The sequence below is a fragment of the Lissotriton helveticus genome, chromosome 5_1 (genome assembly GCF_964261635.1).
Source record: "Lissotriton helveticus chromosome 5_1, aLisHel1.1, whole genome shotgun sequence".
In the NCBI taxonomy this organism is placed as follows: domain Eukaryota; kingdom Metazoa; phylum Chordata; class Amphibia; order Caudata; family Salamandridae; genus Lissotriton; species Lissotriton helveticus.
In genome coordinates, this window is record NC_136065.1 from 750,091,489 (window position 1) to 750,114,055 (window position 22,567).

The following is a 22,567-nucleotide window of genomic DNA, read 5'->3' on the forward strand; positions in this document are numbered from 1 at the left end:
TCAGGGCATATCACTGGTCGTTCAACACCTGGCAGGTTCACTGAACGCCAGGGCGGACAAACTCAGTCACAGATCCATAATGGATCACAAATGGCGACTTTACTCGAATGTGGCACAAGGTCTCTTTCAGCAGTGAGAAGAGCCTTGGTGAGATCTATTCGCCACTGGAGAGAACGCAATTGTCAGCAATTCTGCGGTCTGGAATTTCCAAGGCAGCATTCGCTAGGAAACGCTTTTCATCGCAAGTGGAGTTGCGGTCGTCTATATGCCTTTCCGCCTATACCACTTCTGCCGAGAGTGCTTAAGAAGCTCAAGCGCGACCAGGCTCAAGCCATCCTTGTGGCTCCGGATTGGGCAAGAAGAATTTGGTATCCCGAGCTGTTACACATGGCCATCGATCCTCCGATCTGACTGCCTCTTTGGGAGGATCTTCTGTCAAAGAAGCAGGGGACGATCCTCCACTCGAACCAGTCCAGCCTTCACCTCCTTGCGTGGAGATTGAGCGATGACAGTTGACAGCTTTTGACCTTCCTCCTGAAGTCTGTGATGTTATCTTGGCAGCAAGGCGTCTCTCCACTAAGACAGTATACGCCTGCAGGTGGGACAAATTTGTGGCATGGTGCACAGCAAAGGCTGTGGATCACCTTTCTGTTCCTCTTTCCGAGGCTTTCTTGTTCCTCCTTTCTTTGGCACAGCAGGGCCCTGATCTGGGCACTCTTAAGGGCTATCTCTCAGCCGTCCTTAGGCTTACTGATCAGCATTCTCTTTTCAAGTCCCCTGTTGTAAATCGCTTCCTTAAGGGCATTACTTCTCGTTTTCCTCCTGTTCCCTTCATAATGCCTCAATGGGACTTGAACTTGGTTCTTACCTATTTGACGTGTGCTCCCTGTGAGCTGTTTCAAAACGGTCCGCTCAAACTTCTCACTTTAAAGACTGCTTTTCTGATTGCCATCACTTCTGCTCGCAGGGAGAGTGAGCTTCAAGCACTTTCTTCCAAGCCTCCCTTTCTGGCTGTCCATCCAGACAAGGTAGTCCTAAGAACTAGACCTTCCTTTCTTCCCAAGATGGTTACTTCCTTTCACATTGGTCACACCATCACTTTGCCCACCTTATTCCAGCCTCCTCATCCTTCTAATGAGGAAGAGAGGCTCCACCGTCTGGATCCAAAACTGTAGTGTGTTTTATCTAGGTACCTGAATCAATATTCCTATTCTTTGCCCTTGTCCGGTTATAAATCAATAAGCACAAGTTACTACTTGTGTAACGATATATCTGTAAGAGACATTAGTTAGTATTAGATTCCTTACCTTAGAATATCCCCAGGCGTCAGACTGGATCCGGAAATTTTTGCGTAGCAGTACCCTTGCGCGTCGGTAGGCGTCGTCTGCGGCTCCGCGTCCGTCGTCGGCGCCGTGATGACGTCGTCGGAGTACTTAGACGCCGCCTCCGCGTGCTGACGTCTGTTCTTAGACACAGCTTTTCCGCGCCAGAAACGCAGAGCCATGTTAAAAACCAACACTGGTGCCATTGTAACTAGGGCCCTGAAAGGGGACAACCCTAACCCTAGATATTGGTTCGCAGAACAGGGAGGATGGGTGGGTCGGTAAGGAATCTAATACTAACTAATGTCTCTTACAAATATATCGTTACACAAGTAGTAACTTATGCATCTGAAAGAGACACGTTAGTATTAGATTCCTTACCTTAGAATAGATACCCCAGCAATACCAACCCCGGTGGTGGGTCTGCGAACCAATAATCACACCAGAAAGTCCTGGAGGACGGAACGGCCAAAGAAGCCATCCCTCCGGACTTGGCTGTCCAGGCAGTAGTGTCTTGCAAACGTGTGCAGCGATGCCCACGTAGCCGCCTGACAGATGTCTTGTAAGGGCACACCCCTGCCCAGGGCAGTGGTAGTCGCCGTGGCTCGGGTAGAATGAGCCCGCAATCCAGCAGGAGGCTCCTTCCTAGCCAAGGAGTAGCATGCCTGGATACACAGGATGATCCACCGGGAGATGGTCCTCTTGTGCACCGCTTTCCCCTTCTTCGCGCCCCGTAACCAACAAAGAGTTGGTCATCCACCTGGAACTGGCGTGTGCGATCGAAGTAGAATGAGAGCGCACGTTTTGGGTCCAGACGGTGGAGCCGCTCTTCCTCTTTAGAGGGATGCGGTGGCGGGAAGAAGGTTGGCAAGGTGATAGACTGCCGGATGTGGAAGGCCGTGACAACCTTGGGCAGGAAAGAAGGTTTGGTACGCAGCACCACTTTGTCCGGATGGACAGAAAGGAAAGGTGGAGCACAAGAAAGGGCCTGGAGCTCACTCACTCTCCTGGCAGAGGTGATGGCAACCAGGAAAGCAGTCTTCAAAGTCAGAAGGCGAAGAGGACAGTTGTGAAGTGGCTCAAAGGGAGAGCACATCAGAAATGTAAGAACCAGGTTCAAGTCCCACTGAGGCATCACAAACGGAACAGGAGGAAACGTGTGTGTGATGCCCTTAAGAAATCGATTAACAATAGGTGACTTGAACAAAGAAGGTTGATCAGGCAGCCTGAGAAAGGCTGAAAGGGCAGAAAGGTAGCCCTTGATAGTGCCCAGAGCAGAGCCCTGCTGGGCAAGAGAAAGAAGGAAGAGAAGGACGTCAGAAAGAGGGGTATTGAGGGGATCCACAGCCTTTGCTGTGCACCATGCCACAAATCTGTTCCACCTGCAGGCGTATACCGACTTTGTGGAGGGACGCCTGGCTGCCAGAATGATGTTACAAACTTCAGGAGGCAAGTCAAATGGCCTCAACTGTCGCCGCTCAATCTCCAAGCATGGAGGTGGAGACTGGACAGGTTCGGGGGGAGGACCGTCCCCTGCTGCTGCGACAGAAGGTCCTCCTGAAGAGGCAGACGAACCGGGGGATCGACTGACATACTGAGTAGCTCTGGATACCAGTACCTTCTCGCCCAGTCCGGAGCCACAAGGATGACTTGGGCCCGGTCGCGCTTGATCTTCTTCAGCACTCTGGGCAGAAGTGGTATAGGCGGAAAGGCGTACAACAGACCGCAACTCCACTCGCGACGAAAAGCGCCTCCGAGCGAGTGCCGCCTTGGAAATTCCAACGCGCAGAACTGATGACATTGCGCGTTCTCTTCGGTGGCGAATAGATCTAACCAAAGCTCTCCCCATCGCTGAAAGAGGCCTTGCGCCACGTCCGAGTTCAGACGCAATTCGTGATCATGCACCGACGACTGAGCTCGTCCGCCCTGGCGTTCAGAGAACCTGCCAGGTGTTGAGCCACAAGGGTCACGCCCTGGCGTTCCAGCATTGCCAAAGGCGAAGAGCCTCTTGACAAAGGATCCACGACCCCACCCCGCCTTGTTTGTTGCAGTACCACATGGCGGTGGTGTTGTCCGTGAATACCTGCACTACACTCCCCCTGACAGAGGGGAGGAATGCCTTCAGTGCCAGACGAATCGCCCGGAGCTTCAACAGGTTGATGTGGAGCCGGGTCTCCGCCGGAGACCAGAGGCCTCTGATCTCCGCCTCTCCCATGTGGCCTCCCCAGCCCTGGAGGGACGCGTCAGTCACAACTACGTGCTCCGGTTGGGGAAGGGAGAGGGATTTGCCGCTGACCCAATCGCGGTCCGTAAGCCACCACTGCAGCTGTCTCGCAGTGCCCTCCGAGATCAGGACGTGGTCGGATAGGTTGCCCTGATGCTGGGCCCACTGAAACTTCAGGTCCCACTGCAGAGCCCGCATCCGCCACCTGGCATGATGCACCAGTAGGATGCAGGAGGCCATCAGCCCCAGAAGCCGCAGCGTCAACCTGACCAAAACCCGGGATAACGGCTGAAAGATGGGAATCAGAGCCTGAATATCCCGGACCCGCTGTTCGGGCGGATAAACCCGAAACCACGCCGAGTCCAGAACCGCTCCGATGAAGAGGAGCTTCTGAGAGGGGCACAGGTGTGACTTTGGCACATTGATGGAGAACCCCAGCTGGTGCAGGAGGTCTGCTGTCGTCTGGAGGTGGCTGACGACTGTCTGGGGCGAGCCCGCCTTTAACAACCAGTCGTCGAGGTAGGGGAAGACTCAAACCCCTAACCTGCGCAGATGAGCTGCGACCACCACCATCACCTTTGTGAACACCCGTGGGGCGCTGGTAAGGCCGAAGGGGAGCACGGTAAATTGAAAGTGCTCGTGGCCAACCATGAACCGCAGGTAGCGCCGGTGGGCAGGCAGGACGGGGATATGAAAGTAAGCGTCCTGCAAGTCCAACGCTACCATCCAGTCTCCTGGGTCCAGGGCAGCCAGGACCTGAGCCAGTGTCAGCATCTTGAACTTCTCCTTCCGGAGGAAGCCGTTGACGTTCCGTAGGTCCAAGATAGGGCGTAGGCCCCCTTTGCCCTTCTTGGGTACCAGAAAGTAGTGGGAGTAGCAACCACACCCTACTTCTGGCCCAGGAACGCGCTCGATGGCCCCCTTGGCCAAGAGGGCCGTAACTTCCTCCTGCAGAAGTCGCAAATGATCCCCCGATACACGGTGGTTCTGCGGTGGCATGGCTGGAGGAGTCGCCTCGAAGGGGAGGGAGTAGCCCCTTCGGAAGATTTGCAGCACCCACCTGTCCGATGTGACAGTGCGCCGGTGGTGATGGCGAACCCTGCCCCCCACTGGCGTCACATGGGCCTGAAAGCACGGACTAGGAGGGTTTTGAGGCGGATGCTGCGGGGGAAGGTGTGGACTGACCTCGCCGCTGCCCCCGATCGCCCGGACGGCGGTTCCCACGGCCGCCACCGCGTTGGGTATTGCCCTGCGGAGCGTGGCTGGCGGCGCGTGTGGGCGCACTCCTTCCGTGGCCACGAAAGGAGCGAAAGGCAGCCGATTGCTGGCGCTGGCCCGAGAGGCCCAAGGACTTGGCCGTAGCCCTGGAGTCCTTAAAGCAATCAAGCGCATGGTCTGCCTTGTCGCCAAAGAGGCGACAGCCATCGAACGGCATGTCCATGAGTGTGTTCTGGACATCAGCCGAGAAGTTGGCGGACCTCAGCCAGGCGTGGCGTCTGACCGCCACCGTCGTTGCCATCGCTCTACCTAGCGAGTCGGTGGTATCCAGCCCACACCTGATGGAATACTTGGCTGCATCCCGGCCCTCCACAAGGGCTTGGCTGAGTTTGGCCCGTACCTCCAACGGACACTCTGGCAGCACCTCCACGACCTTATCCCACACAGAGTGGGTGTAACGTCCCAAGAGGCAGGCGGTGTTGGAAGACCGCGAACCCAGACTAAGGGATGAGAAGATCTTCTTCCCATACTGGTCATACCTCTTGGATTCCCGGTCCGGCGGGGCCGACGGGAATGCGGTCTGGGAATTGGAGGCCTGGATGACCAGGCTCTCGGGGGTAGGGTGGGGGGACAGGAAACATGGGTCGCCCGGGGCTGGGCGGTGGCGTCTGGCCACATTCCTATCTACGGGCGAACCCGTAGCGGGCTTGTACCAAGCGCCCAGAAGAACGTCGGTCAAGGCCTCATTAAAGGGCAGCAGAGGCTCGGCCGAGCTTGACTGCGGTTTAAGGACCTCAGTGAGGAGGTTAGTCCTCACCGCCGCGACGGGGAGCTCAAGGCCCAAGGCCTTGGCAGCCCTCATCAGCACCACACTATATGTTGCCCCCTCCTCCGAAGCCACGGTAGGAGGGGAGACAAAACCAGTGTCTGGAGAGGTGTCCAGGCCACTGGCCTCCCCAAGGTCTCCTGTCCAGTCCTCGTGAGACTGACACTCTCTGGTCAGAGGGTCCTCAGACCCCTCCCAGTCCTCTTCATCACCCATCTCCTAAAACTCAGGGTTCTCAGCTAATGGGGCCTGTTCATAGAAGTGAAACTCCCCAAACGACGTCTGGAGCGGCGCCCATCGGGGCCGTCCCGGCGCCGGAACAGGAACGAAGGTGGAACAGGGGACGGCGCCGCCGGAGGCGACACCTGAGGGTTCGACGCCGGGGAGGTCGTAAGGTCCACCGGCGACGAACCAGATCCCGAAGGAGGTCCAGCGGCGTCCTGCGGCGCCGGGCCCGAAGGTGCCGGAGGCGCTGGAACAACTGAACCCCTCGGCGCCGGGCCCGAAGGCGCCGGCGGCGTCAGGATAACGGGAACCTGCGGCGCCGGGCCCGAAGCACCCGACGGCGTCGGGGCAGATCCCCCCGACCCGGTAGGGGTCCCAGACGGGTCCGCTGGGCCCGAAGGCGCCGCGGAGCCCGTCGGAGAGAGTTTCCTCATGGCCATGAGGAAGCGCTCGATCCCCTCCGGCGTCGCGTTGAGCCCAGGGTCCGTAGGGTATGGGGCTGGACGCGGCGCCCGCGACTCAGTCGGAGCCGCGTGGGTGGTGTCACCCGAACCCCCGGCCGCATTGCGCGAGCGTCGGGGGGAGTCCGACGAGCGATGATGCCGCTTGGACTTCTTGTGCCGCTTACCTGACGACGACTTCGACCCGGAGGAGTGCGGCCTACCCTCGGAACTGTGGTGGCTCCGAGCCCGCGACCTGTCCCTCGACCTCCCATGGGATCGGGACCTCTTGCAGCGCGGGACCGACTGCCGGAGTTCGAGCCGCCTGCGGGACCGCTCCCGTCTGGCCTTCGAAGAGAGGGCCCGGCAGTCGGAGCAGGCCTTGTCGTCGTGGTCGACGCCGAGACAAGATAAACACACGCGGTGAGGATCCGTGACCGACATCAGGCGGTCGCAATCATCGCAGTGCTTAAATCCGGGCATCCCTACGGCACCGTCGGAGTCGATAGACTTCGAGAACAATCAAAAGTGATCAAAAAGTTAGTCAAAAAATGACACGGGTTACTGCTTTTTCCAGATCTGCGCTTGCTGGCGCGGAAAAAAGAAGAACTGACGTCAGCACGCGGAGGCGTCGTCTAACTACTCCGACGAAGTCATCACGGCGCCCAGGACGGACGCGGAGCCGCAGACGACGCCTACCGACGCGCAAGGGTACTGCTACGCAAAAATTTCCGGATCCAGTCTGACGCCTGGGGATATTCTAAGGTAAGGAATCTAATACTAACGTGTCTCTTTCAGATGCATTCTGACTAAGTAACTTGTTCTGTGCTTTTGCCTCTGATCTCAAAGAGTTCAGAGGAGTGTGTTAGTAAATAAATACATATATATTTTATATATATATCCTGTGTGGTGTCCTTTAATTTGATATTCAAGGGGTTACATATGGTAAAACAGCTGGCTTTACACGCCCTCAAGAGTCTTTTAGCCTAAGACTGTTCTGTCCACGCTACCACTAGGATAGCTGGTCTATCAGGTTGACTTACAACCATCACCATAAGCCTTGTTTTGACTGGTGCAAGGTGTTCACTAGAATAGTGAACATCATATACCAGGCCAACTTCTCACAGGAGCAAGGGTGGGAGAAGCAGGGGTGCAGCCCTTGAAGCCAGCTCGTGTTTGCAGGGAGAGAGCCAAGCAGGAAGGCTGCAGCTGCACCTAGGTGGGTTCATATGAATGGGTGTGGACGCCTGCTGGACACATGTAAAGAGGTAAGCAGGACATGGCAGCGTTGTGGGAGGTGAGAGGGAGATCGCACTGTTATGGCGGTGACAGGCAGACGTGGAGTGATAGAAAAGTTTTAAAGTGCTGCTAACAAGTACAGACCACTCCCAGCGGATACGCACATCACCCATTCCCATTGTGCAGTATCTGGAGCCACTTACTGGCATCGCACCATGAAGGTTATTTTCTCAGAGTTTTTTCGAGTAGTGTTTAGGATGGGCGGAACTAAGCTGGTCTCATTGAGCTTTTATGTAAGTCTGCGGAGTTCCGCAGAGTAAAACTTCATGAGTTATGCCTACCCCTTGGTGATACTTCCCTTCCAGATCAGGCCTCTATTGTATCCTTTCCTGGGAATCATTAGCACATCTCCCCAGAGAAGCAGAAGGCCCTATTGGCAGCAGGGCCCCTTGTGCACAGGGGACTGAAGGTAACAAATCGGAAACTCTGCTACAGTTGCACACCACAACTTGTTACTGTAAGTTCAGCCCCGGAATCAATTCAGGCTTAATATAATGAGTTGTTTGATACCTCGGATGATCAACATTGGTCACACCGTTACAGAGCTAGCGCAGCTGAGGGGTCAGTATGTAACTCTGCACTCACCAACTGGGCTACAAGCTTTTCCATAGTAAAAACGACAGCCAACTGATGATTATACTATCAGAGCATGTGAAATACATGTTTCTCCCATGAGAATGTTGCACCCTGCTTTAGAACTTGCTAGGCCTGCCACAAGGGAAAGTCGGGCTTTGCCACTGCTTTGAATAGCAACGTGGAGTCTGCAGTTGAAGTGATCTTCCAGTCAACAAATTGCAGACTGGGAGTCTCATTTTACTCGTAAACCACCCAGGGTGGTACAACCAATGCTGCAATACCTGGAGAGGGGGACCTTCTAGTTTACCTGCCCTGGGTACCATTTAGTAGGGACTTAAAAGGTAAGCTAACTCAGCCAATTGGGTAGAAGCTAACTCAACTTGTCAGTTTAAGGGTGAGGGCACAGGCACTGAGGTCTGGTTATCAGGCCTCAGGCACTCAGAGATGAAAAACCAGCAGCATCAGTCAAAAACCTTGGGAGGTGACCATACAAAAAAATAAATTTCCTTACATTTGGCTTCTGTTAATCTTACCTTTCTGATTATATTAAACATTCTACGACACAGGTTTCATTATGATAACTCAATGAGAGATTAGATTTATGGTTTGGTTGACTGTTAAGAATAGCTAAAAAACATAATAAATATAATTAAAAAAGAACATTGAGGAAACCTAAGCACAATATAGGAAATTCAACATTAATACATTGGTGTTGGATTCACTCATCATAGATTACCAATATAATGATCAGCCTATACTTCAGTGGACAAATATAACGCCAAAAGGCTCTGGAATGTCTACCGTGACTTATATGACGGGACAGAAATTAAGGATAAACATATTTTGTATCTTATTGTAATTAGGTGATCCCATTTTTAGATAACTATTTCTAATTATATGACCTAAAAAACTAGAAAACTGATATTGTAGTAATAACCATAATGTGTGGAGAGCTATTATTTTCACCGAGCACTCAAAGACCACAAAATTCTTTTTCAAGTGAAATGGTTTTGGTTTTATTCTTGATATGTTTCAATTCTCATCTTCATTGAAATACATTCTTCAGTACAATCTTCAACCCAAGTGCAGCCAACACGTGTTTCGTCTGGTCAAGTTCGACCAAAGACTTCCTCAGGGCTATATACCTCAACGATGCTCAATTCTAATTCCAAGTTAGTCCAATATTCGTTTCGCACTGCAATCTATTTCCTTCACAAATTCTCCCAAGTTTAACAGGCTGTATTATCAAGGTGTCACCTCGTAAGAAATATCTCGTGCTTCGGATCGCGTATCTCCGTGTCAGCGTCCTGAGGAGCATTAAGCAGCTTGTTTTACCAGAACTAATCATTATCTATTTATTATAAACACTCACTAATACAGGAGTAGATCTCCTACCGGAGATATACACACAATATTTCAAAATCAAAACATGAAAGTAGCACAAATACACAGTGGTCTCCAGGGGGAGAAAAAAACATATACTAATAAAGTGGAATTTGAATTGCGACCAAAGTCGAGACTGGCCCCAGAAGACTTAGAACAGCTGGGGACTCAAGGACCTACACATGGTAAGTACCCAGGAACCCCACGAAGGCCGCATGCAGAGTGGAAACATGACTCCATGCTCAACACAAGTCAATGGGGAGGGCATAGTTGCAGTTTTCAAGCAGAAGAACCCTTCCCAGAAGACCCTGAAGAAAGGAAGATGGAAGGTTGGAGAGTCACCCCACCCGTAAATTCCCACATCAGGGAAGCCAAGTACTTGGGTGTGAAGTGACGTCGGAAAGAGCTGCAAGTCCACAATAGAGGACTTAGCTAAAGATTCTGCTGGCGAAGACGGTGAACGAGTCCGGTGGAATCCAAGGGTAGATTCTTGAAGATCAGTACCTGCAAGCAGAGTGGACAGAGACTATGCCACTCTGGAGTGACCCGGAGTCAAGGAATACCAATGACCCCCAAAGAACGAAGATGCAGGGGAGTTTATTGTGACCTTGTTGCTGCAGTGTGAGGACCAGGCGGCACTGTGGAAGACCAGGAGCCCCGAGCTGTCCCACGTCGGAAGTTGAAAACCAGGGGGTCAGTGTCCGGTGGGAGCACCAACAAGCCTCGGCAGCCGCAACAGACGGGGAAAGCAAAGAACGTGCAAGAAGACCTCTAGCATCTCAGCAAGAATGCAGGCCCACAGTGCAAATGATGCAGTGATGACGAAGATCTTGGTAGCAGGAGATGCTGCAGTCTGAAGATCTCTGGAGCAGAGAGTCAACAAGTCTTAGCAAGTCGATGAGGTGCACAGGGGTACCTGCTCCAGCAGTACCTACGAGGGCTACTGACTTCAAACTTGCTGTGAAGACAGGGCAGGCCCTAAAGGGAGTTGCAGAAACACCACCTGTGTTGCTGAACCTTTCGGACTCCATAGGAGCTCAGGAGCAGGAGAACGGTCAGCTTCGCAGAGGTGCCTGTAGATGCTGGGGAGTGACGCATTCACACCAAGGGAGATTACTTCGGGTGTCTTGGATGCCCACAGGCCTGGAGCAGAACCTCTATGGAGGACAGGCAAAGACGACGCAGAGGGCCGGCAGGACGACGAGACCAGGAGCAGCAGGAGTCTTCCAGATGCAGTCTTGGTTCCCAAAGCTAAGGCCAAAGTGCCCAGACGGTTGAAGATGAAGTGGTTTCGGATCTTGTCCCACAAAGAATTTGAAGCCCCACCCACAGGTAAACCCTTAAGTATCCTAAGGAAAGTGTTAGGATGATTCAGGGAGCCCTCCCAGGGGAGGAGCTGGACAGAGGGGAGGATACTGCCATGTCCTTTGTCCAGTTTGCGCCAGAGCGGCAAACAAGGGTTCTTGATTTGGCTCCCCGAACTGGTTCCAACTGGAGTATTTAAGCAGGGCACCAAATGCGCCCTTCAAGGCAGTTTGGTGGCACTGGCAAGTGCCCCCACCCCAGCCCAATACAATAAGTGCTGTTTGGGAGGTGGTCACACCTCCCTGTGACAGGAAACCTATTGTCCTAGCTTCCCCAAATTGAGCCTGGCTCAGCAGCAGGACGGCACAATCGGGTCTATAATCGGCAGCAGCACTAGCTGGCTTTTAGAACCTGAAAGGCTGGTACAGTGAAATCGGGGGGCTACCTAGGGGAGTCCCCAGTACATGGGATCCTACATTAAATACTGAAATAGTTGTTGGAGTAGGACTCCAATATGTTTGATACCAAACATGACCGGTTTCGGTGCAGCTTATATATAGTTAGATATCACGCATTCGACTTGATGTCCACTATATGTAAAAAATGGCTGACTACACTTACAAAGCCGGGAGAATCCAGTCCTGGGTTAGTAGGGGGTGTCCTGCTTGTGCAGATCACACTCACACTTAGAACGAAGCACTCTGCCTTCAGGATTGAAAGGTCTACCTTAGGGATGAACTATAGGTTTTAAGTGTAATGACCTAAGGTGTATGGAAACTTATATCTGTGGTGAGTGGTGCTAGCACCAACTCGCACAGGCTGCAATGGCAGGCCTGTAGTCACAGTTTGAGTGGTCTCTCATGGGTGGCATAATGCATGCTGCAGCCCATGGGAGACCGCTGGTGTACCTATGCCCTGGGTACCTTAATACCATATACTTGGGATTTTGAAGGGTACACCAGTAGCTAATTAGGGAGGTACCAAAGTACTTACCATAGTCCAATTTCTGGAGAGAGCACAGTGACTGGGGTCCTGATTAGCAGGATCCCAGTCAGAAAACCAGAGTGACACCAGCAAAAAGTGTGGGTGACCAAGAAAGAAGATCTTACTTTCCTACATATGGCAATAAAGAAAGCAGTTTTAAGAGTTAGAAGCCTAAGAGGGCAATTATGAAGAGGCTCGAAGAGAGTGCACATGAGAAAAATCAGGACTATATTCAAATCACACTGGTGACTGGGGTCCTGATTAGCAGGATCCCAGTCAGACTAGTCAGAAAAACAGAATGATACCAGCAAAAAGTGGGGTGACCATGAAAGCAGATTCTACTTTCCTACAGCTGTGTGTCGATTTATTTTATTCCAAAATTATAAGTGCTTGTAAGATACAGAAGGCAATCCAAATTAGTAATTCCTCTATGAAACATGTTGTGTATGGCATGCAACAAATAAATTCAGACACATATATATATATATCAAGATCCCACAGGATCGAAATGTGTCATGCTGATGGTGGACTGTGGCTGAAAATAAATCTACTTTTGCATCTACCCGGGTCCTGGCTCCTCTGTTTCCTGCGGCAATGTTTGGTCTGATTGAAGGGACGAAGGGAGTATATATACACTGTAATTAAACTTAAATCCATACACAAGTAACAATTGACAAAATAAGTATCTGACTTTAATGTGAAACAAATATTAAAAACAGATATCAACTATAGACCATGGCAGAAGATTTTACCTTTTTTTTATTTTTAATGTTGCACAGTTCCTGGGTGGTTGGTAAAACGCCTGAGAAACGTAGTGGTGTTTTTGGCATACTCTCCTCAGCTATGAATTAAGAAATAAGGACAAATAAATGTTAATCCTGGACTGTATGTATTTAATACTTTGCAACAGACCACAAAACAGAAAGGCAATATGTTACTTAATCTGTAAGCATCTGTTTGTGGCACTTGGTGCTGTAGATTCACATGCTCTGCATACTCCTGTCATCTAGTATTAGGTCCAGAGTTGTTCAAGTTGCTTTTTCTCTGAAAAAGTCTTTAGAGCGACTCCAACTTTTGGTGATATTGCGCATGGACCTCGACTCCATTGTTAGGTTGTTTTCCTGCAAGCGGGTGAGAAAGGAGTTTAAAGTATGTGTAAGAAATGCTATGAAGTGGTCAAAAAGGGGCTAATGTTCCTGAGGAACGGTAGGCAGGGTCTCTCAAGTTGTGAAGAGTGCCTGGACCAGAGTTATGGATGGGGACAGTCAGCTGGACTGTTTATGTTGCCCTCACAAATCCCCTAGAGGATGTCATGCTTCATCATAGGGCAGTGCTCCTCGTCAGGCCGGCGCCGCAATGCCCCACGGGTCCTCCAAAGGCTCACTTTGCAGAGATTGTTTTAGAGGCTGCCGAATGATGAGGTATTGTGATTTGTGACGCGAAGTGGTGGGGTGTGAATAAAGATTAAAACTGGTAAGGGAGATCCTGCACTATACTTTAATGAGGAAATTGCCCATCCAGGGATAAATACCTATAGTAGGTGAGTGCTACCTAAGGGTTTGAAAGGAACCCTGGTAGTCTGAGTGTTGAGGCTGAGTAGAGAAAGTCTCCTATCGTCTCAAAGTAGGGACCTGACTTCGGTCACCTCTTCACAAGTGTGTCAAGATGTTTTGTGCCTGTTCTGGTCATAGGGATCAATGGCGCTTCATCAGGACAAAATAAACAGATAGTGGACAAACAACCCCACACTGAGTTGGTGCTGCCCACTGTGTGTGTGTGTTGCTCCAGGTTCGACCTGTAGGGAGGAAAGAACAAATGAAACCAAAAAGGGTTCAAAACCATGATAGAGCAGACCGTGATCCACCAACAGTTTCCTCAAGTCATGAACCCATAGATTGGGCCCCACCCATACCAAATAATGACAAGCATTTGCAATGCAATAGGTCTTGCATTTTTTATGTTATAACTATTGGAGTGAAGAGGATGTATGTGATGGCAATTGTGATTTACAATGCATCTAAAAGGAAGCACATTTAAACTGAACATGTTTATTCGAAGGACACATGGTTGCCGTGCGTGTATCGATGGTGGTACCCAGGTACTGTAGACATTGGACAGGAGTCGAGACAGTCTTCGTGAGGTTGATGTGGAGGCCCAAACGAAGTAGGAGATTGGAAGTCCGATTGAAATGCAGTTGTGCTTCCTGAGACATAGCTGCCTTGATCAGGCAGTCGTCTAGGTACAGATAGACGAACACCACCTTCTTCCTTAGATGTGCAGCGACTACGGCAATGCATCTGGAAAATGTCCGGGGCGCTGACTTCAGACTGAAAGGAAGCACTGAGTATTGATAGTGGATGTTCTCTGCGAACCCATTTGTTTGCCTGTCGCAAGTCGAGGATGGGTCTGAACTCGTTCTCGTTTGTCTTGCTGACTAGAAAGAACCAAGAATGAAGTCCTGTTCCTCTCTGTGCCAGAGGAACCGGTTCTAACACCCTTTTCTCTAAGAGGATGTTGGCCTCCCTTTGTAACTTGTGTAGCATGTAGAGTGAGTGAGTTGGAGAAATCGACTGAGAGCTTGTAAAACGTAGCGAGTATCAACCGCGAACAATATTCAGCACCCAATTGTCCTGAATTATTTCATGCCACTCTGCCAGATAATTGTGAATGCTTCCCCCCCACCGGAGTGGGTAACGGACGAGGGGGAAAGAACCATTCATGGCTTGGAACAGTAGGGGCCTTGTTCCCTTGTGCAGACTGCTGGTTGGACGCCCTTGCGACTGGCGTTTCTGAAACGGCTGAAAAGACCACTGAAACAGCTGTTGTTGGTTGGACTGACGGCCCTGAGATCGTTGGCACGCCTAGGAGGAATAATGCCGTTGGAAGGGGCGAAAGGTTTTTTGCTGTCCCTTAGATTTCTCTAGACCTACAGCCTACAAAGGCTTCACTTTATTCTTCATGCGGGCCATCTCGTCATCCACATGTGAGCCAAAGAAAGTCGTGCAAGAGAAGGGTAGATTAGAAATGCACTGTTGAGCCTCCGGCTTCAGTGAGGTAAGACGAAGCCAAGAAAGTCTTCGGAGAGCAACTCTGTGGTAATACTCATGGGCTGACAGGAGTGAAGTATCCGCTGCAGCACTGATGGCTTGAATCGAAACCAGACAACCCTAATTCACTATCTCCTGAAAATCTTCCCGCTTGTCCCTGGGCAGGAGGTCCACAAATTGTTGAAGCGACTCCCCCAGTGATCTATCATACTGGCCCAGCAAGGCAGTAGAGCTGGCCGCCTTCATGGATGTAGCTGCAGTGTTGCAAACTTTTCTTCTCACTGAATCCAGCTTATGGCTTTCCTTATCCGTACAGTTGAAATCGGAGCCGTAGCATGCTGTTTCCTTTCCGCCACCACTATGAGAGAGTCCGGGGTGGAGTCGAGTCGGAAGAAGGCAGGATCTGAATCAGGTGGGCGATATTTCTTCTGTAACCTGGAAGGTGCAGATTTTATAGAAGATGGTGTCAGGAACAGTTCCATAGCCGGTTTCACCAAACCAGGCACCAACGGAAGCAATGGACGAGATGTTTGTCTCTGCTGGAGACTTTCACATGTCAGTGATGTCGACGGCACAGGAGTAGACAAAGGAATGTGAAGCTTTGACTCCCCTCTGACCAAAACCTCCTGAAAAGTGGAGATATCATCAACGGGAAACACTACTGAGGAGAGGAATCCATTAGAGTTGGCGAATACCTTCCCGTACTCGTGGAAGACGTATCCCTGGTATGCCGGGAGCGAGATCTCTCATAGCGATGGCGATGAGATTGTGTGGAAGACAGGTTATGTCTATGGGAACGATGTCTCGGCTGAGACCGTGTGTGAGAAGTTGGCCTGGTATATGATTTTCACTATTCTAGTGAGCATCTTGCACCGGTCCAAACAACCCTTATGGTGATGGTTGTAAAATCAACCTTATAGACCAGCTATCCTAGAGGTAGCATGGACAAGCAGTCTTAGGCTAAAACTTCAGAGAGGATGTGAAGCAAGCTGTTTTACCATATGTAACCCCTTGAATACCAAATGAAAGGACACCACACAGGTTATATATAAAATATATATGTATTTATTACTAGCACAACCCTCTGAACTCTTTATGAGGTCAGAGGCACAAGCACATAACAAGATACTTAATTATCATACAATAAGTTGCACAAAATACAGTTGGGCCCTAGGGGCACGTAAGACCATAGACTAAAATAGCGGTATAAGAACCACGTCACGTACAAGGAACAGGCCTATGGCATCGCTGGGGCTACGCTGTACTACCAAGAGTTAGGTAGCAGGAGACCCACAGGAAGCGTGTGCAGTGTCTACACACACACGCGAGTTACCAAAGAGTTATAATGGGAACAAAAGAATTGGAAACTAGTTATTTTAGGACACTTCCGGATGGACTAGGAGAAAGCTACTGAAAACTAGGACACTAGAATAGTCAATACCCACAGGAGCACCGAAGTACTCTCGTTACCTCACCACCAGGAGCCGGGTGCATAGGTGTCTAAGTGTGTCGGGTTTCGTCGCTGATTCCTATGGAGACCTGTCAAAAGATGCTGCAGGCAACCAGGAGAGAAGTCGGGGATGATGAGTACCTGAAAGCAGAGGGGACAGAGTCTGGGTCACTAGCCAGTGACCAGGAAGGAACCAGGAAGGAACCGGGCATGTCGCGAAGCAATCAAGTGATGTCGTGAATCTTGACTCTGCAGCCACGTGGACCAGGAGGTGTCGACGACGACCAGGAGCTGGATACGGACTGTCCCACAAAGGCTCTCGTTGTCGGCGGTGTAGGCTTCCGGATTGGAGTCAAAAGGCCATGGCAAATGTAACCCACGCAGGAATCGAATATTTGCTTCGGGTTAGACCAGCAAGGTCTATGGGGCCTCTCCTTTGCAGGGAAGAAGGGGCCCACCTGGAGCAACCAGGCAGGCGGTTCAGATTCGAAGGTTCGTCGTCACAGAGGCCACTAGCAAACGGGCAAGTAACCGGACAGACGCGTCGAGCAGGAAAATGCAGAAAGGCCCCACGCAGAACTCGTGCAGTGTGGAGGGCTGATCTTCGGTGCAGATGATGTTCGGGGCTGGGGCTTCTCAATCCTCAATAAACAACTTTGAGGGTGCCTCAGAAGCTGCACAAGTAGCAAGGAGCAGGTTTTTTAAGATGGCCGGTCCCACGTCTCTCGTCGCCTCCACGGGTCTCAGCTTTGAAGGGACTGTGGATCGGGGTCCAAGAAGTCTGGAAGTCTGCCTCTTGTAGGACTCTGTGCTCGGGCTCCGGCGGGAGTGTCGACAAGGTAAACCGCAGATTGCTGGATGGTGCCTGTAGGTACAGGGTGGTCACTCCTTGACAAGGAAGATTCTTCAGTCTTCTAGTTGCAGTAGAATGTTGAAGGTCCAGAGTTTCGTTACAAGTTTCAGTTCAGGATAAATCTAAAGTCTCTTGACTCGGCTCCTACCTTTATACCAATCTGAGGGGCTGGATTACCTGCTAGGTCCCTCCTATGGGTGGGACCAGGGAAGGGGGTGGTTACACCCCTTTCCCTTTGTCCAGTTTCGTGCCAGAGCTGGGGCTGGTGTGCCCCAGCAAATCGTTTGAACCGGGCTATGCATGGGACACCTTGTGTACCCCAAGCAGTGTCATTTCATTCAGCCCTCCCTGCCCCAATACACTATGGCGTGTCTGGGGTGGTGCTAGCACTTCCCAAGACAGGACACCTATTGTCCAAGCCTCCCTCGCTGGAAGGACTCCCAGCAGCAGGAGGTCATACTTGTGTCTGTGGCAGCAGCATCCATTTTGTGATGCTGAGGCTTTGGTTAACTTTAACCGGGATTAAAAGGAACAACATGTCTTCTCCCTCTAGAAGGGTGGAATGCTACCCCCGTCGCCAGAACTGGCGAGGGGGTAGTAGTCCAAAGCGTATGACACCTTACACGACATGTTTTGATAAAGCCAAACCAGAGTTCGCATTTAACCGCGAGGTTCATAATGCACTTAAGAGTATATGGTATGGCTATATCCTAAAACAGCTATAAGGACATGGTTCCGAAAGCTGCAGACAGGCTCAGCTCATGCTAGAGCCTCATCTCACATAAAACCAAGCACTCTGCCTCCAGGATTGTTAAGGCCTGCCAAAGGAGTGACTTGGTGTATATGTGTCTACATATAAGGGTAGGTATAGGAATACCATACCTAAGCAAGAGGTGATTACACAACCTTGCCCCAGCTGAGTGATCAGCCAGTTGTGTCAGTTTGGATGGCCAGCCAGGGGTGGCACAAGATATGCTGCAGGCCCTGGTAGGTCTTGGATGCACCTATGCCCTGGGTACACTATACAGGGGCTCATAAGGTGACCCAACATCCAGTTAGGTATGTACCTTAAGTACATGGAGTCCATTTTACAGTGAGAGCAGACAGCATGGGGCCCTGATTAGCAGGATCCCAGGCCAACTAAGTCAAAAACCAGCTAAACACTAGACAAAAAATCTGGGGTAAACATAGTCCGGTATCCACCTTCCTACACCGTGACCTTGGTCTTCGAGGCTCTGCAGGACGCGTGGGCTGAGGAGTTGTGGGCCCAGGCGGAGGCGGAGGAGGAGAAGGGGGAGGTGGAGGTGGAGGTGGAGGAGGAAGAAGAGGAGGAGGAGGAGGAGGAGGAGGAGGAGGAGGCCTTGGTGGTGGTGGTGTCACTGGCAGGGCCACCGGTTGACGAGGAGCAGGAGGCATCCTGGATGGTGAGTAGGTACGCGAGTAATCCGAATCTGAAGAAGAGATCAACTTCCTCCGTATTCAAGCTGGCTGCGAAGAAGGAGCCCCGGACTCAACTTCAGACCTTCTGATCGAAGTCGATCTACTGCTCGACGGCGAACAGCCGTGTTGTCTGGTTCTTGCACTCAGTGTCGACAGGCTTACTACGGAGTGAGTCCCAGAACTGTACCTCGATGTTGATCGTCGATGATGACCCCTCGACGTAGACCTTCTCGTAGATGTCGATCGGCGGTGATGCATCAACGGCTACCACCGTTGCCTGTGCGACTCCTTTCGACGACGATGTCTCGACGGCCATCTTCGTCGAGTTGACGTTGAACGCGGGGACATTTGCAACGGCAATCTCATCCGAGACCTCGCAGTTCGTCTCCTCGATGTTGAGCGCCGACGTCGCTTCGAGCCAGAGCACTGAGTCGATGGAGAGAATATAGTAATCATACCTGCACTCGACGTCGTCTTCGACGTCGATCGGTACCGGTGTTGTTTTTCCGCCGTTTTTCGACCGGGGATCCCCCCCAGAGGTCGAAGCATGAGTTTTGGTAGAGGACCTACCCTCACCTTGCCCAGAGGCTGTAGATGCTGCCTTCTGTCGTCTCTGCTCCAACCCTTGGAGCCGAATATTCTCCCTGTCACGCAGGGTGCACCTAGAAAAGGTCTTACAAAGAGAGCAGGTGTCAGGGATATGAGAGAGAGGCAAAAACAGAATACTGTGCATCAGACTTTGCCTTCTTCCCACCACACTCAGGACACTTGTCAAACAGAGAAGGTATTGTCAAACAGAGAAGGTATTTTGACAAGAAAACTGTAGAAATTCTGCCAAAACAAGGACAGCAGAAGGTAGATACAGGCCAAAGACGGCAAGTGTAGCTGCAAAAATCCAAATAATTAATTACATTTTTAATGAAATACCCCAAAAGGTAGAGCTCAATGCTCCAGGATCCTGCTAGCAGGAGCCGGAAAAAAGAACTGAAAGTAACTGCCTCTGGCTGTGCATCGGCTGTGCATCATGGGATACCGGGGGTCTCTGGAGACCCTTAAAGGCACAGTATCCATTTGCAGACACATAATGGCAGACTATGGGGGTCTTCTCTGTCCAACCCTTCTCATCTCTATCATGAAACAAGCAGGGGGGGGGGGGCTCCGGTGGGGAATATATTTTTTGTGAGTCTTATGAGATGGACATGTGATTTGCAATGTAGCCATCTAGATAGCACTTTATTTACCCCATGCACTCTTGGGGGCATTAATTAAACATGTTAGAAAATGCGCCTGTGGCCTCCAACAAAGCAACCTAGACAGCATTTCATTCTCTATATGCACAATGGGGTGTTTAACTTCCTTTCAGTGAGGTACGTGCCTGGGACTCACAACACCACAGTCTAAACAGGACGTTATTCATTGTAGTCACATGGGGGTGGGGGGATCAACATCTAATTATTGGGGCTTTGAAACGTGCTTGTTATCTGCAAGGTATCAGACAAGACAGCACCAGATACACTCTATGCCCTTTGGCGGCCTCAACATCTCTCCAGTGAGGCCCGGGTCTAGAAATGCAGGTCTTGATTGGCCTGAGACCCATCATATCCCTACCATGCCTGTTTTAATGGAACTGAGATCTGATTTACATTTAAAAGATAATTGGCAGGAAAATACAGTAATTTGAAACACCACTCTGCTGAAAGATTTAGAAACATTGAGAACTTTTTAATCTTTTTACACACTTTGGGAGGTGTATGTCCGGATCCGTATGCTTTGATTTGTATGTTTTGAAATCTGTGTTTTAATATGTATTTTTTGATCGGTTGTGAATAGCTATTATTGCTAGACATTTGCACAATTTGTATACAGAGAATCCAAAGGAAGTACACAAATGTTTGTTCACGTCTGCCACTGTTTGCCCTTTATTTTAGTCCTTAATGGCCATGTAATAATTCTCTTGCTTTTTTGTTTTTCCTTTGAGAAACATGCCTGAAAACAATGCTTAGTTACTTTCTAATGGTAATAGTGTGTGGATTTACAGACTTTTTGTAATGGTTTTTATTATTCATTAATTGAATTGGAACTGCACTAACACAAATGCCATATATAATCAAGCTACTTAAATAGTGCCTCAGACTGTTTCTAAGCACCCACAACATTGTTTTCAGTTGATAGTTGAAGTACTTGGACATAGTGCGGCTTGCCCAGCATCAAAAAGTATGCTTGATTAGATGGAAACTGCAGGGACTAGCACTCATTTTGGAGGAGTGGGACCAATTTTCATTATCAGACTTTGACCCAGAGCAAGAGAGAGAGGCAGAAAAGAGAGGAAGGAGGAAGAGAAAGATAGGTAAATAAAAAAGCTTTAATGATGAAGAACCTACAAGTGAGATAGCGAAGGATTAAGGGTAGGGTGGACAGAGGAAGAGGCATCAGGTGGAATCACTATGGACAGCCTTAGTATTTAACTGTGGCATTCAGCAATGGCAACTTGAATTCCTAATAAACACTTTGAAACCCTGCACAATATATATATACATAGTATACACTTTAAATTTATTTATTTTTGTTTGTTTTTTACAAATTAAGTACTGACGACATCGTACCAATTGCAAACAGTTTCCATAGATTTCTTTCTGGTACTAAGCATTGTTTGCATTGGCGACTACACTTCCTGCAGTTCATGCACTTGGTATTTTATGCATTCAGCAATATCACCACTAATGCAAATGTTGCAGATAAATTTCTAAAGGTATGCTTAGGTTTTAACCATGGCATTGAATGACATTTTAACTATAGATGTTAACAGTAGGACCAAAGGAATAAGTAACTTGGAAGGGGGTGGGTGTCTTAAATTGTTTGTCTGCTCTTTTGTCTCAACTTTAGAGATCTTTCTCTTCTACCCACCAATCTTTGAGGCCTCGAAGACACAAATACAAGGAAGCATGCCTTTTTCAGAATTAGTGAGTTAGGAATTTTATATTGAAATATTTCTTTGTGCTCCCTCCTATTGGTACCTCCAACTAATACTGTTCTCCCTAAGACACCTCAGTCCACAAAAATGATACACCTATTTGTTAACTCTGTTGCTTATTCATTCACTTGTGTATGCTTTAAAATGCTTCTGTTTTGCCTCCATGTGGAATCACTAAAGAATTCTTCTTCCCCACACAGACTGAACTTATTAATTCACTCACTCAACCTCCCACTCCTTCAAGTAAAACTGTAGAGCAAAATGAGGTAGGGATCTATGGGCGGGCATCCTTCCACAGGTCCCAAATTCAACCGTATGCAAGTCTCAGCACTCATCAGGGCAAAAGTATACAGGCTTCATTTCAAAAGTTATGTTGGGAGCATAGTGTGAGGTGTTCAACCCAGACAACCTAGCTGGAGTTTAATCTGTGCAAGTGTTGCAGGCGAATGGCACCTGCAGTCATTTCTGGTACTTGGGACTAATCTTTTACCATCAGACTTTGACCCGGAATAAGAGAAAGAGAGAGATAAGCAGAAAAAGGGGAAAGGAGGAGAAAGTGAAAGATAAACAGTGAATAGGGAGAAAGCAGGAACCAAAAATCTGCATGAATGGAATAAAGTGTCAGGAAGGGTAGATTTGTGGACATGTGGCTTTATGCTGCAAGGTGTTGGAGCAGCACCAGCTGGCATGGGCCCTTGCTAGCATTTTGCACCCCGTAGAACGCTTAAGGTTTGTGACGGTGAAAGGCAGCATGGTGGACTCTGTGGAACTCTTGAAGTAAATAAAGGGAACCTACTTCTTTACCCCAAAACGCCCAACTCATTGGTGGTGGGATCAGCAAGTGCTCCGTGCAAGGTATTGAAAAATTGGACCTGTCTGGATGATTTTCAGCCCTCCAAGTAAAATTAAATTTTACCAGTTGTAACGCTCCCCATACACCAAAGAAAAGGTTTACCCACCCTCCCCCTCCCCCAGCATCTAGCTCACTATCAAAAGGTGGCACT

The 22,567-nt window shown here is 49.8% G+C and overlaps 1 protein-coding gene across 4 annotated transcripts in view; it reads right to left on the minus strand.

Moving 5' to 3' along the window:
- The window catches only part of GBF1 (golgi brefeldin A resistant guanine nucleotide exchange factor 1), a 2,365,494-nt gene that overhangs the window by 1,261,924 nt on the left and 1,081,003 nt on the right, over positions 1 to 22,567 (minus strand). For all 4 annotated transcript variants that reach the window (XM_078643218.1, XM_078643217.1, XM_078643220.1 and 1 more), the window contains exon 17: positions 12,555 to 12,643. In XM_078643218.1, coding sequence (XP_078499344.1) covers positions 12,555 to 12,643 — 89 coding nt within the window. The remainder of the gene's footprint in view (positions 1 to 12,554; positions 12,644 to 22,567) is intronic.